Source organism: Neoarius graeffei, chromosome 25 (genome assembly GCF_027579695.1).
Source record: "Neoarius graeffei isolate fNeoGra1 chromosome 25, fNeoGra1.pri, whole genome shotgun sequence".
Taxonomy (NCBI): Eukaryota; Metazoa; Chordata; class Actinopteri; order Siluriformes; family Ariidae; genus Neoarius; species Neoarius graeffei.
Window position 1 is genome coordinate 223,057 of NC_083593.1, and position 14,773 is coordinate 237,829.

At 45.6% G+C, this 14,773-nt stretch overlaps 2 protein-coding genes across 3 annotated transcripts; one reads left to right on the forward strand and one right to left on the reverse strand.

Moving 5' to 3' along the window:
* Positions 1-3,861: 3,861 nt before the first annotated feature.
* tm7sf2 (transmembrane 7 superfamily member 2) lies at positions 3,862-12,163 on the forward strand. Of its 2 annotated transcripts, none has more exons than XM_060909211.1 (11): positions 3,862-3,925; positions 5,081-5,142; positions 6,670-6,866; positions 6,931-6,985; positions 7,092-7,286; positions 7,437-7,540; positions 7,736-7,855; positions 8,110-8,278; positions 8,360-8,440; positions 8,538-8,660; positions 11,099-12,163. In XM_060909211.1, exons 2-11 carry the CDS (start codon positions 5,082-5,084, stop codon positions 11,257-11,259), a joined length of 1,266 nt encoding a protein of 421 aa, XP_060765194.1. In that variant the 5' UTR covers positions 3,862-3,925; position 5,081; the 3' UTR covers positions 11,260-12,163. The 2 variants fall into 2 exon arrangements, with proteins under 2 accessions (XP_060765194.1, XP_060765195.1); XM_060909212.1 differs by having other exon boundaries at positions 7,736-7,807.
* On the reverse strand, positions 11,786-14,766 carry znhit2 (zinc finger, HIT-type containing 2). The gene is made up of 2 exons (XM_060909210.1): positions 14,503-14,766; positions 11,786-13,529 (listed from the first exon to the last, which is right to left on the reverse strand). Exon 2 carries the CDS (start codon positions 13,521-13,523, stop codon positions 11,937-11,939), a length of 1,587 nt encoding a protein of 528 aa, XP_060765193.1. The 5' UTR covers positions 13,524-13,529; positions 14,503-14,766; the 3' UTR covers positions 11,786-11,936.
* Between the last annotated feature and the right edge of the window lie 7 nt (positions 14,767-14,773).

Sequence of the window (14,773 nt, forward strand, 5' to 3'; positions counted from 1 at the left end):
CTCTTTCTCACATACATAAAAAACTATATTGCTGGAGGAGGTGTGTGTGTGTGTGTGTGTGTGTGTGTGTGTGTGTGTGTGTGTGTGTGTGTGTGTGTGTGTGTGTGTGTTCTTGAGTTGGACATTTTGTCTTCTTTATGTCCCTTGACAATCGAACACAACCCGAGGGACCAAAGATGAAAGACTTTAGGATAGTGATGACATCCCTGACTGTCTCACAGTGCTGTTCACGGCCTGTGGGAATCACCGTAAAGACAAGTTTCTGACTTGCATCTCAACAGAACTTGGAATTTTCTGGAATCTGAAACCTCAACACGCCCTGTGATGACCTGGCGACTTGTCCAGGGTGAACCCCGCCTTTCGCCCGTAGTCAGCTGGGATAGGCTCCAGCTCGCCTGCGACCCTGTAGAACAGGATAAAGCGGCTACAGGTAATGAGATGAGATGAGATGAGATGAGATGAGATGAAACCTCAACACTGTTCAAACAGCGTCAGGGTTAAACTCACACCTTCCCATCATCCTCAGCTGATGACCTCATCATCCATATTGTAGTGCACTTTAGATTTCTAGTGTGTAGCATATACATACAAACATAAAACCATCACCGTGGTCAGTGTGTGCCTTTAGTGTTGGGTGTGTTGCCATGGAAACACTGATTTTCCCAGTTGGAGGACATGATGTGCTCAGAGTGTTGTGTTTGCTGTAATTCCACACGATATGAACGTGCTGTAACATGAACACGGTGTATTTAGGAATAATAATAATAATAATAGTCTTTTATACTCACTCTGTGTGACTCGTCAGTGTGAAACTCAAAGCAATTCTTCATATTCAATAAAATTTATTCTTTCTTCACACCTCACTGCTGAACTGTCACCATCACCATCACTCACAATCACTGTGGACAAACAGAACAGGAAATTAAAGAAGGAAAAGAAGGAGAGAGAAAAAAGAGGATTAATTCAATGATGTGAATCTGAGACTGTAGATGGACATTTCTCTCTCTCTCTCTCTCTCTCTCTCTCTCTCTCTCTCTCTCGGGTGAGTTAAAGAGAGAGTTGCAGACAGGCTGACAAAGTGCAGCTCACTCTTCTACTGTCTCCATGGCAACCAAACTGTGTTACATGCTCTCTCTCTCTCTCTCTCTCTCTCTCTCTCTCTCTCTCACACACACACACACACACACACAGTGTTTTCTCATTTCTCTTCTCTTGTTACCATGGAAACTGGGTGCAATTGATAAGTTTGAAACATGACTGAGCAACTGACAAAACATGGCGAACATACATGCACGTACACACACACACCTGAAATAACAGTGAGACGAGGAGCTCAGGACAGATGTGTGTGTGCTGAAAAACAGAGAGCAGGAAGAAGCAGAGACAGAAGGAGAGATGAGGAACAGAAATTAAACACTTGCGAAGGAATGATAGATGTATATTCAGTCTATTTCTGTCTGTACCTGCAGGATACACACACACACACACACACACACACACACACACACACACACACACACTATTGTGAGGGCGTGACCTCATTTTCTGTGCCTCCACTGTCGAGTACACTTATAACTGCTCATAGAGTTTAACAAAAAATACTGCTGATCAGCCTGAAATCACACACACACACACACACACACACACACACACACACACACACACACACACGGAGAGAGAGAGGAGGGATGAGGTCGAGACTCACTCACAAACTCTTCATTACACATTAATATTCAATTCTCTGGGTCTAATTTTTAATTTAATTTAAATTCTAATTTGAATAAAAAACTTACATCAGACCAATCAGAAAATCAGAAACTGAGACTCAAAAAGACGCTCCAGTGTCACTGCAAACACACTGAGGGACAGAGACACGCCATGTGTGAGACTGACACTTGGTTCTTACAGGACAGTAGAGTGTGATGATCTAACAGCCCTGAGAAGCCACAGTAACACTACACACACACACCCACACACACAAAGAGTGAACATTATCATCACACACTTTTACATTGCGTGTGTTTTCACGAGTGTGTCAGTCCATCAGTAATGCAGACAAACACAGCAGTAAGAGGTGAGATATGAGATTTTAGATTTCTGTGGAAACGTCACAGTGAGCTGGAACACAGAGTCACTCACGTCAGGAACAGAACCAGCAAACACCAACCGGAAATCAGACACAAACCATCTGGGGCTGAAGTGTTTAAGCATAAAGGTTAAGGGTCAGAGGAAGACTCAGGTCATATCTGTGTGTGTGTGTGTGTGTGTGTGTGTGTGTGTGTGTGTGTGTGTGTGTGTGAGAGATTCTCACACTGCATCACAGAGCTGATTAGCATTCTCAGTAGACGTGTGAAACCTAACACACACACGCACAGGTGAGAGGGGAGATTATGAAAGCAGAAAACCAGCCAATTTGCATTTTTAAACACACTAATCAGGATCACTCAAACTCTCTTACACACACACACACACACACACACACACACTGAAAGAGTTCAGTGCTGCACCAGTGGGAAAAACTGGGTGTCATGGCAACAGAACTGGGCATCTGTATTACTGGAGGGAGAGAGAGAGAGAGAGAGAGAGAGAGGTTGGTAGTGAGTGAGGAATAAGGTGTGTGCACAGACAGGTTCAGTGTTGTTCAACACCACACACACACACACACACACACTTCCTCATACAGGGACAGGAAGTGATGTGCTCTCCAGGTCACCATAGATACTGAACACAGGGATGTGATGTGTGAGTGAGAAGGTGTGAGACAGGCTGATGAGCTCATTTATTAATAACACACCTGTCTATCTGATTATCTGTCTATCCACCTTTCAGACTATCAATCTGTACTCTATACACCCACACAGCCTGGTTCTGACACACACACACACACAACGAGAGTGTAGAGGTGTTGTATCGCCCCCTGCTGGTCAAAGAACCTGGATGGAACGTCGCTTTATTAAAAACGAACAGATTTCTTCCTTTTCTTTCACACTTTGTTTTTATCCCTTTCTTTATTATTATCTCATCTCATCTCATTATCTGTAGCCGCTTTATCCTGTTCTACAGGGTCGCAGGCGAGCTGGATCCTATCCCAGCTGACTACGGGTGAAAGGCGGGGTTCACCCTGGACAAGTCGCCAGGTCATCACAGGGCTGACACATAGACACAGACAACCATTCACACTCACATTCACACCTACGCTCAATTTAGAGTCACCAGTTAACCTAACCTGCATGTCTTTGGACTGTGGGGGAAACCGGAGCACCCGGAGGAAACCCACGCGGACACGGGGAGAACATGCAAACTCCGCACAGAAAGGCCCTCGCCGGCCCCGGGGCTCGAACCCGGACCTTCTTGCTGTGAGGCGACAGCGCTAACCACTACACCACCGTGCTGCTATTATTATTATTATTATTATTATTATTATTAAGTCGGAAATTACAAAAGATAATAAAATGAGGTCTTTTGCAGCAGAACAAAACGAAGATATATTTTATAAATCTGTATAATTATTATTTATCAGCAGTGAATCAGGAAACAAACTGTATTTAAATTGAGAGCTGAAGAAATTCTCACACATCTGTCTGAGCCAGTGAGCTCGCGAGGGTGTAATCACAATGCCCGGATTGAACAGCGCGATGTGATTGGTCCAGCTAACAGTGACGTCACCACGCAGGTTGAGCCCTCACGCTGCTCTGGCATTGGTCAAATAATGGGTGGGGCGTGGATATTTGGTTGTGCTCTGTGTTCTCATTGGCTCACTGTTCCCCGCTCCACGCTCTTGTGATTGGATTTTCCACTGTTCCACTGGATTTTTATTGGTCAGTTAAAAATCATTAACTCGTGTTGGGGGCGGAGCTATGAACTTGACCCGGCCTCCGGCATCCAGCTGCTGTGACCAGATCCTGTCCGCGCGCGCAGGGGTAAGGTAGGGAAACACACACACACACACACACACACACAGTTAGATATTGCAAAATAAACCAAAAATAAATATTTTATATAAAATAAACATAAAGAAGAGTTGAAAGTGTTTGCGGTATGATTTCTTGTTATTTTTATATTAAATTCATGAATGAAAATTATGATATTATAAACTTCAGCTAGTGTAGCTACAGTACCTGTCAAAGGTTTGGACACCCCCTTCTAATTCAGTGTTTCTTTATTTTTATTCATTAAAAGTCACGTCATGTCTTAAAGTAATGATGGATTTTGTTTCTCTTTACTCAGTTGTTCGGTTCTTGATGGAAGATGGATTACTGCAGTTGTGGAACAGGGTTATTTACTGTATTATGATTGGGCGGCACGGTGGTGTAGTGGTTAGCACTGTCACCTCACAGCAAGAAGGTCCTGGGTTCGAGCCCCGTGGCCGGCGAGGGCCTTTCTGTGTGGAGTTTGCATGTTCTCCCCGTGTCCGCGTGGGTTTCCTCCGGGTGCTCCGGTTTCCCCCACAGTCCAAAGACATGCAGGTTAGGTTAACTGGTGACTCTAAATTGAGTGTAGGTGTGAATGTGAGTGTGAATGGTTGTCTGTGTCTATGTGTCAGCCCTGTGATGACCTGGCGACTTGTCCAGGGTGAACCCCGCCTTTCGCCCATAGTCAGCTGGGATAGGCTCCAGCTCGCCTGCGACCCTGTAGAACAGGATAAAGCGGCTACAGATAATGAGATGAGATCTCAAACACATTGAGAAGGCAAGAAACTCATCCACTAATTTACCTTTTGATGAGATAATTGTGGAGGGCACTGTGTGTGTGTGTTTCCCCAGATCTTATTTTTGAATTTTTAATACTTAAGACTAATAATAATGCTAATAATACATAATATCCCAAATATAAATAGAATTATATCCCTCTATCAGTGTTTATTAGTCAAAAATCAATTTGTTAAAAAGTTGAAGTCTGTTTTCCCACAAACATTAGTTTATCAGCTGTGTTCAGTGTCTGCACTTTACTCCTGCAGGTCTAACCCTAATGTCGTGAAAGTAATGGAAGTGTATCACCACCAGTTTTGCACTAACTGTGTAATTGATTAAATTAAGAGTGTGTGTGAGGAGATAATGCTTTCTGCTCTGATCATCAACAGGATGAAGTCCAACAAACACAAAGCACCACACACCACTGACACCGAGTTTGGAGGGGCAACAGGTAAGACACAGTGTATATTTATGTACACATCTGTATCTGTGGTCCTGTTCACACCTGGCATTAGTGTCCTGCGTGATCGGATCAGAACTGTACAGTCGAGAGGTGTCGCCGTTCACACCTGGCACTATGGACGTTTCTCTACTGAGCATTTTGGATCAGATTTCATGCATCGCTTCTGCTAGAGAAAGGCTGACATACATGTTTATTACATCAGTCTTCTTTTTCTTCTTCCTCTGTCTGTTCCCATTAGGGGTCACCACAGCAGATCTGATCCTCATATTTGATTTGGCATAAATTTTACACTGGATGCTCGTCCTGCCGTAACCCTCCCCAGTCTATCTGGGCTTGGTACCAGCACTCAGTATGCACTGGCTTCTACAACCCCAGTGGCTGGGGATTTTACCAAATCTGTATGCCTTTGGACTGTGGGGGAAACCGGAGCACCCAGAGGAACACACACACACACCCACCCACACACACAAAGAGTGAACATTATCATCACACACTTTTACATTGCGTGTGTTTTCACGAGTGTGTCAGTCCATCAGTAATGCAGACAAACACAGCAGTAAGAGGTGAGATATGAGATTTTAGATTTCTGTGGAAACGTCACATCACACACAGGGAGAACATGCAAACTCCACACAGAAAGGCCCCCATCAGCCATGGGATTTGGACCCAGAACCTTCTTGCTGTGAAAGTGATAGCCACTACACCACCGTGACGCCCATCGGTCTTCCACTGTATTTATTTTAAGGCACAAATGTCCTGTGAATTTTCTCTCATTATAATTCATCCCAAGAATGAAATGAAATGTATCCATGCTGCGTGAGTGAGAACAGTCTGATGGAGCTCGCTTGGGGCTGTCAGTAAACAGCACATTCTGTATCTTGTGGCCAAATCTTATTAAGACAGACACACATTAGTCATCATGTTCCCACGCCTCATGAAATTGTGGCCATGAGTTACTGGTCTTGTATTTTTTGCATGACTCACTTGCGGCTACACAGTAATTCACCCCCCCAGTGGCTCTGTACATGTACCTGTATAAACTCTTTCTACCATTTTAATCTTGTGGTCTGCAACCAAAACTTATCAATGAATGAGAGAAGTTATGAAAATCAGCTGCTTTCGTTTCTGCTGTTTCAGCATCATATTTATCCATCAGCCTCGCAGCAGAGAACTCGACAGCTCACCACCATTTCCACGCAGTCTCAGAACAATTACGGTTTTCCCAGGGAAGGCGGTGATCCAGTCGCTTAGTCGGTCTTTTGTAGCTGTCTGGGATGCAGTGAGATGCATTCATGTGTTCACACTAGAGATATGCTGTGGCTGAACGTGTCACAGACCACCTCTGAATGGAGTGATCACATCACACAGCGTCTTTGAAACACACTGGACCCTGTTTGCACTTGGATTTGGTGCTGTCCGATTGTGACCCGATCACGCAGGGACGCATGTTAATGCCAGGTGTGAAGGAGACGTGTGTGCGTGTTTATGTACACATCTGTATCTGTGTGTGTTTAGGTGCTGCATGTCTAATAGTGCTCCTCCCCTTCACTGTGCTCTTCCTGTTGAGTGTGTGTGTGTCTGAGGAGGGTGCTGTGCTCCGCTGGCCCCTCCCACTGCCCCCCCACTCTAATCTCTATGACCCTCGAGCCATGATCATCGTCACTGTGTGGATCAGCACACACGTTCTGCTCTACCTGCTCCCAGTGGGCAAGGTGAGTGTACACACACACACACACAGTGTGAATGCACAGAACGTAGTGTGTTTTCTCTCTCCAGGTATCAAAGGGTTTAGTCCTGAGGGACGGAAGCAGACTGAAATATCCAATAAATGGTAACATGGTTCTCTTTATCATATCCCACAATCCTGTGGGTCTGCTGTGTGTTTTTCAGGGTACCATGTACTGTGTGTAATGGCTGCGTTGCTGTGTGTGTTTAAGGGTTCCATGCGCTGTGCGTGACAGCTGTGTTGGTGTGTGTGTGTGTGTGCATGGGCGTACCCCTGGCTCTCCTCTATGAGCTGATTGTGCCATTGGCGGTGTGTGCAATGGGCGTGGCCTTCGTGCTCTCCCTGTACCTGTTCACGCGCTCCTTCTGGGCCCCTGCACATGCACTAGCGCTCGGAGGAAACACAGGTCAGAGCACAGGGGCATGATGGGAAATGGAGTTTAAACACAAACCTGCACTGAAATCAACAGAACACTGTTAAACACCATTACTGCCTGATTACTGTACACAAGCTAGAAGAAGGAAAAAAACAAAAACCAGTGGTTGTGTGTGTGTAGGTCACGCTGTGTATGATTTCTTTATGGGACGGGAGTTAAACCCGCGTATCAGCTCCTTCGATCTGAAATATTTCTGTGAGCTGCGGCCGGGATTAATTGGCTGGGTAAGTGTATGTGCACACACACACACACACACACACACACACTTTATACACTCGGGGACGTGGTAAAAACTGGACTGGAAGAAGATGATATTCATGGAAAGATAAACACATACTCTCACTTCTGTTTCCATCAGCTGTATCCGCACACGTACATTTTCTTAAAAATGTGTGTGTGTGTGTGTGTGTGTGTATTAGGTGGTGTTGAATGTGGCGATGTTCCTGAAGGAGGTGGAGCTCAGAGGATCTCCATCAGTGTCAATGCTGCTGGTGAACACCTTCCAACTGCTCTACGTCACTGACGCTCTGTGGAACGAAGTTAGGGCACTACACAGGGCACTACCAAGGGCACTAAACAGGGCACTACCAAGGGCACTACCAAGGGTACTAAACAGGGCACTACCAAGGGCACTAAACAGGGCACTACCAAGGGTACTAAACAGGGCAACAGTATGTTTTGTTACATGGTGAGATTTAATTTGTGCTCTGTGTAGTGAATAGTAAGCGGGCATTATATTGCACACTCAGCCTGGTTGTGTGTGTGTGTGTGTGTGTGTGACTCCGCCCTGCAGGAGGCAGTGTTGAGCACCATGGACATTGTGCATGATGGATTTGGCTTCATGTTGGTGTTTGGTGATTTGGTTTGGGTTCCCTTTACATACGGCCTCCAGGCAGCATTCCTAGTGTCACATCCTCATACCCTCACTCCCTTCAGTGCCCTTGGCATTAGTTTGCTTAATGGTAATTGAGGACACGCCCTGTGCTGATGGACACTAACACTGCAGAGCATGAATCCACAACACGCGTTTGTTCTGCTTTCAGGAATCGGATATTATATCTTCCGCAAATCCAACTCTCAGAAGAACCAGTTTAGGAGAGACCCGACACACACCAGCGTCCAGCGTGAGTCCCAAACACACACCTGAATATAATAAACATACCAACAGAGGAACCCTAATCCTGTGTCGTCCTGAGCTCCTTTATGTTCATGTTGTTGTAGATTTAGAGACGATTGCCACGGCAACAGGAAAACGGTTGCTTGTGTCGGGATGGTGGGGGTTTGTCAGACACCCCAATTACCTCGGAGATCTTCTGATGGCACTCGCTTGGTCTCTGCCCTGTGGTCGGTCCAACACACACACACGGATGGCAAACTCAGATTCTGCTCAGGCCACACCAATATACTCCTGAGCGTTGAAGGGCGACAGCGCTAACCACTACACCACCGTGCCGCCCGGGCTGTAAACTAAAGCTATTAATTTTTTTATTGTATCTTAGAATGTCCCGCCAGTTTAACAATAAGAACTGATTCTGAGTGTAGAACAGGACAAATTTAAGAAAAAGCGCTCCAACAGAAAGTGTGTGCACTATTAGATGATGATCATACTGAGTGAAGTTTTAAAAATGTACATTATATATTACATACAGTATACAACTCCAAATCAGAAAAAGTTGGGATGGTGTGGGAAATCCAAATAAAAAGGAAAGCAGTGATTTGTAAATGTACTTTGGCTTGTATTTCATTGCAGACAGAATGAACCTGAGATATTTTGTGTTTTGCTGGTCAACTTCATTTCATTTGTTAATATACATCCATTCCTGCGTTTCAGACCTGCAACACATTCCGAAAAAAAAAGTTGGGGCAATTTAGGGCTAGTAATGAGGTACAGCAATTAAATAATGATGTGACGTGAAACAGGTGATGTCAACAAGTGACTGTAATCATGACTTGGTACAAAATCAGTATCCCGGAAAGGCCGAGTGTTTGAGGAGTGAAGACGGGCCGAGGATCTCCAGTTTATCAACAGATGCCTGAGAAAATTATTGAAAAGTTTAAAACCAATGTTCCTCAAAGAAAGATAGGAAGGGATTTGGATCTGTTACCCTCTACGGTGCATAATATCAGTAAACGATTCAAGGAACCTGGTGTCATGGTATGGTGTTGGGTCAGTGCCCTTAACAAAGGTAACTTACACTTCTGTGATGGAGCATTAATGCAGAAAAGTACACTGAGATTTTGGAGTGACATCTGCTGCCTTCAAGACGACGTCTTTTCCAGGGAGATTTCAACAAGACAAAGCAAAACTCCTCCAAAGTATCGCCACCTTCATGTGGTGGAGGGGTTTGGGTGTCCCGGTGATCCTGGGAGCTGTGTTGTTGGGGCATTAGTCCCTGGTAGGGTCTCCCAAGGCAAATTGGTTCCAGAGGAGAGACCAGACGAAGAGCGATTCAAGACCCCAATGAAATGACAAAAAAGGAGTTGCAGCATCTCGCCTGGGAGCAGGAAACTGGGGCCTCCTCCTGGAGCCAGACCTGGGAGGGGAGCTCACCTGCAAGCATCTGGTGGCCGGGCCTTGGTCCATGGAGCTGCCGCCATGTGGGCTCACCACCTGTAAGGACAGGCACGGGGGTCGGGTGCATTATGAGCTGGATAGCAGACAATGGCGGGAGCCTGGGTGTGCTGATCCTCGGCAGCGCAGATTAGTGACTGGGACGTGGAACCTGGGCGCCTTCCTTCGGGGGTTTTCCAGGCACGTCCAACTGGAAGGAGACCTTGGAGTAGACCCAGAACACACTGGAGAGATTATACATCTCATCTGGCCTGGGAGTGCCTTGGGATACCCCAGGAGGAATTGGAAAGTATTGCTGGGGAGAGGGACACCTAGAACACGCTGCTAAGCCTGCTGCCGCCATGACCCGACTTTGGGTAAGCAGAAGAAAATGGATGGATGGATGGAATGCAAACCCACATTCTGCTCACATTACAAAGGCGTGGCTGTGGCAGAAGAGGGCGTGTCCCCTCTGTCCCCAAAAGAGAATGTGTGGAGAATTTAGAATGATAAATATGACAGTGACGACCCCGAACTGTTCCGCACCTTAAGACCTGTTTCCAGGAAGAACGGGACAAAAATAACACCTGCAACACTTCATCACTTGGAGTCTTCAGTCCATAAACAGCTTTTACGTGTTGGGAGAAGGAACGGGAGCGTTATAAAGTGGCGAATGATTTTACTGTAACAACTTTTATGAAATGTGTTGTAAAAATCAAAACTGAAAAGTGTTTTATTAAAAAAAACAACCGATTAATTAAAACACCAAATAACATGCTGTTGTCTCGTTCTGAGTGAAATACAGGTCACAGATTATTTACAAATCACTGTTTTCAGTTTTAATTTCATTTCAACTCAACATACCATCCTGACTGTTTCTGATTTGGTATTTGATTTGAGTAATATGTTCACTAATCTAGGAAAAGAAAAGCAGCTAAATGTAACATTTCAAATTAGACGATAAACTCGACAGTCACCTGCACATTGATGGCACTGCAGCGGGAAAGGGTTCCTTTTTATGTCATCAACCTTTTCACTATCAATTTATTTGGCATCTACTGTTTTTGCTTTAACTCTGGAAAACGTGACTAATTCACTAGTTCAGCTCTTTATTTGAAAAGGTTCTACAGAGTGTTAAAGTTATCAGAACACACACACATTTTGATGGTTTATAGTCACAGTTTTGAATACTGACACCGTTTCTCTGTAACTCCCTGCTGTCCCCCCACAGGGTTCTCCCACATCCTGCCGTACTTCTACGTGCTGTACTTCAGCGTGTTGTTGGTGCACCGGGAGGCGCGAGACGAGCGACAGTGCAGAGCGAAGTACGGAGCGGCCTGGGAGGAGTACTGCAGCCGAGTGCCCTACAGAATCATCCCCTACGTCTACTGAGCTCATTACAGTGTCTCACTGCTGTACCCACACACACCTGTGTGTAACACTATTGACGCGTGTGTGTGAGACAGAGATATATATATATATATAAATCACAATGATATTTCTATAATAAACCCTGCACATGAGGTTCACTAGAACACATTCACATCACTTTTTCTGATAAAACCTCAATGATTAAAATTTAAACCCTGCTGTTCTGCAGTTAACTGACACATTCACACGATTGTGTTCATAACCCTGAGTTTAACACACACACACACACACACTTTATCCAACAGGAAAGATTTTCCCCCAAAACTAATCGACTGACAGAGCTGATATCAAGATGATCAGAGATTTTCATTTATAAAATATAATTTCAGACAAATCAGGACTTTTTAAGCACATGACACTCAGCTGTACGTCAGGAGGACACTCTGCTCTCGTGTGGACTACAGTCGTGTACTAGGTAGTGCACATGATCCTCCTATTTAAGGAAACATCTGGAAAACAGCTCAGGAAATGACAGCAAGAAACAAACTGAAAAAGTTTGTGTTTATTACTGTGACAAAATGAACACAGGTGTGAGAGAGAGAAAGAAAAACAAGATTCATTTTAAATCATTGTTGTTAAATACATATTACACGATTGCTATGATTTTATAACAAGATTTCTTTAACTTTGTAAATGGATTAAATCTCTTCAATCATCACTTTCCCTTGTATTCTTTTTTTCCTGCTCTCCTCCACCCACTTCCTGTCTCTCTCCATCGCCTGTCTCTCACCTGTCCGTCTCTGACATTCTGACCACGCCCATGAGGCTAAAACCCTCAGCGTGTGTGTGTTCTCTTTGGCCCACGCCTGCAGGAACTCGCATTTCTTCCCTGCCAGGAAACACAGCCTCCTGAAGGGGGCGTGGTCTCTGGGAGCTGCGGTGCGTGCCCTGCTGAACACCGAGCGAAGCTGAGCGAGTGCAGAGAGGGTGAACCCCACCCTCTCGTCCTTGCTTGCGCCACTCAGGATGTGAGCCACACCTTCCACTGCGCTCAGTGCCAAGTCCGAGTCCCAGTGTTCTGCAGAGACGGACGCCATCGCAGCACTCAGGGCCTCGGAGAACGAGCTGAACGTCCGGCTGCGTCCTAAACACTCCGATATGGGCAGAAGGAGCTGAGTGAACTCCAGCAGTTGCTGCGTCTCTGATACGTCTCCGTTAAAGAGGCGGAGCATGTATGCGTAACCGTACAGCACGTTCACCAGGCTGAACTTCACCAGTGGAGATGGAGAGGCAGAGCAAAGAGAGGAAAGGGGTGGGATTTCACAGGTGATTGGAGGAGGAGCCTCTCTGCTTCCCTCCAGTTTTACCTTCTGCTTATGAACTCCTTGTTTCAGTGGTGATGGAGATTCTGATGTTGTGTCCAAACCCTGGATGTCTCGGTCCTCTTCTGCCACCACGCTGCTTGTTTCTTCAGCACGTCCCTCACGCTGGAGTTCCTCAATCAGCACTGCATGGTCTCGCTCATGCTCCTCCCACCACGGCCGCCATATTGGAACAAGAGCGCTGATCCCGCCGTCTTTTAGCAGCTGCTCAACCTTCTGCTTGTCCTTCGCTGGCAGGAGCGTCCACAGCTCATCTTCAGTCAGAGACTCGATATTTAGTCCCGACAGCCTCATCACAACATCTTCCTCTTCCTCAGCATCCTCTCCCTCACTGTCTGTCTGTCCCAGTCTCTGCAGTATTTCTTGCACCTCATCCTCGTGTCCTCCCTCTGCGTCTATCTGAATCTCAGCTAGTCTGGACAGCAGCGTTAGCGTCTCCGTGTCCCTCTCAGTCACTTGTCCGCCACTGTTCTCCATCAGCTCTCTCATGACTCTGCCCAGCCCCCCTTCTGCCCGCTGCATCCTCAGCAGGATGTCCCTCATGCGAATCTTGTCCTCGTGCTCCGTCCTGCCACACCGTCTCAGCTCCTGAGTCACACAGTCTTTATAAAACTGCTCTGAACACACCGTGTGAGCTGAACCACGGTAACAGGACAGTGCACAGTAGGGGACATTACAGCGAGGACAAGTGTAACGTGCCGGGCTACTGAGACACAACCCACAAGGTTGTAATGAGGATGATGCGTTCTTGTCCTCAGCAGCCGGACTCACAGGAAGTGAAATTACACCTTCACTCATCAGTTCTAGTTCTGTCCCACTGCCCAGCTCATCCTCCTTCACTGAGATGTCCATCAGTAACGATCTCACAAATGCCGGCGTCCTCCTGCTCCACAAACGCTCCATCACGCACTGCCGAGACACACGACAAACACATCACCACTGAAACTTTTACTCAGCTCTTACACAAGAAGTGGTGCACCGGAATACGAGTCTCTGATTCAGGAATAATCAGAGAGTCACACACTGGAATTCACAATGGGCTTGTATTCAAACGATTCAATTGTATTTGGACAGCGATTGTAAGAATGAACACAATCACAAAGCAGCTTCAGATAAATAAATTAACTCCAGATATTTTTTTTCTGTTTACAAATTTGTCCAGAACGAACAAATCTGAGGCGACGGTGGTAAGAGGAAAAACTCCCTGAGAGGAGGTAGAAACCCTGAGACGAGAGGAGAGGAGAGGAGGGGAGGGGAGAGGAGGGGATAGAAACCCTGAGACGAGAGGAGAGGAGAGGAGGGGAGGGGAGGAGGTAGAAACCCTGAGAGGAGGGGAGGGGAGAGGAGAGAGGAGGGGAGGGGAGGGGAGGGGAGAGAGGAGGGGAGGGGAGGGGAGAGGGGAGGGGAGGGGAGAGAAACCCTGAGTGTGTTCTTTTTGGGTCAGTTTTTTTCTGATTGCTTGGTTTTGTTTCATAAAAATAGTTCAGCTGGTCAAACTGTGCACTGATTTACAATAAAAGGCACCGCACAGCCTGCTGCTTCTGTTCCTACGGGTGGCTTTGATTTTATTGTTAAACAGATAAAAAGAAATAAATGACAACAGTATTAGGGGAGAAATAACTAAAATGCGATAATAAAACTGCAGACATCAAGATGTTAAACTGCACAAGTTTGTGTTATATTTATAAATTACTGAAAATTAATACATTAACATTAAATGATTGTTAGTCTTCTCATTCCGTAAAAATCTCCAATAAAATATTTAATTTCGGACTCTGGTCGTGTTTTATTTGTCCTATTCAATAGAAATTTGTAAAAGACAATTATAAAATGTTTTAACTAAAGTCATAGAGATTTTATAATAATAATAAAAACAACTCACCTGCCACGTTAGTAAACGCAAGCGAGACGCTGTCGCGGCTTGATGACGTCACATTGAAATAAACCCGGAAGAGTTTCGCACAGAAGCAGCGCAGATTTTGCGCAGTTTATCCATCAACCTGGTTCTGTTCCTCTGTGGGCCGACATTTCTACCGAACTTTCTACAGTTTAAAAAAAAAAGCCAAACAAACAATCAGGATAAAATTTAATCTGATCCCGAATAACCATCTGAACTCTCTGTGACCACAAACACGCAATGATTCTCCATCTCT

Excerpts from the sequence above, each read along its gene's own strand:
- znhit2 (XM_060909210.1), bottom strand. The coding sequence starts at position 13,523 with ATGGAGCGTTTGTGGAGCAGGAGGACGCCGGCATTTGTGAGATCGTTA.
- tm7sf2 (XM_060909211.1), top strand. The coding sequence starts at position 5,082 with ATGAAGTCCAACAAACACAAAGCACCACACACCACTGACACCGAGTTT. Across the intron at positions 7,856-8,109 it reads CTGACGCTCTGTGGAACGAA|GAGGCAGTGTTGAGCACCAT; the intron begins GTTAGGGCACTA and ends TCCGCCCTGCAG. Across the intron at positions 8,441-8,537 it reads GACACACACCAGCGTCCAGC|ATTTAGAGACGATTGCCACG; the intron begins GTGAGTCCCAAA and ends ATGTTGTTGTAG.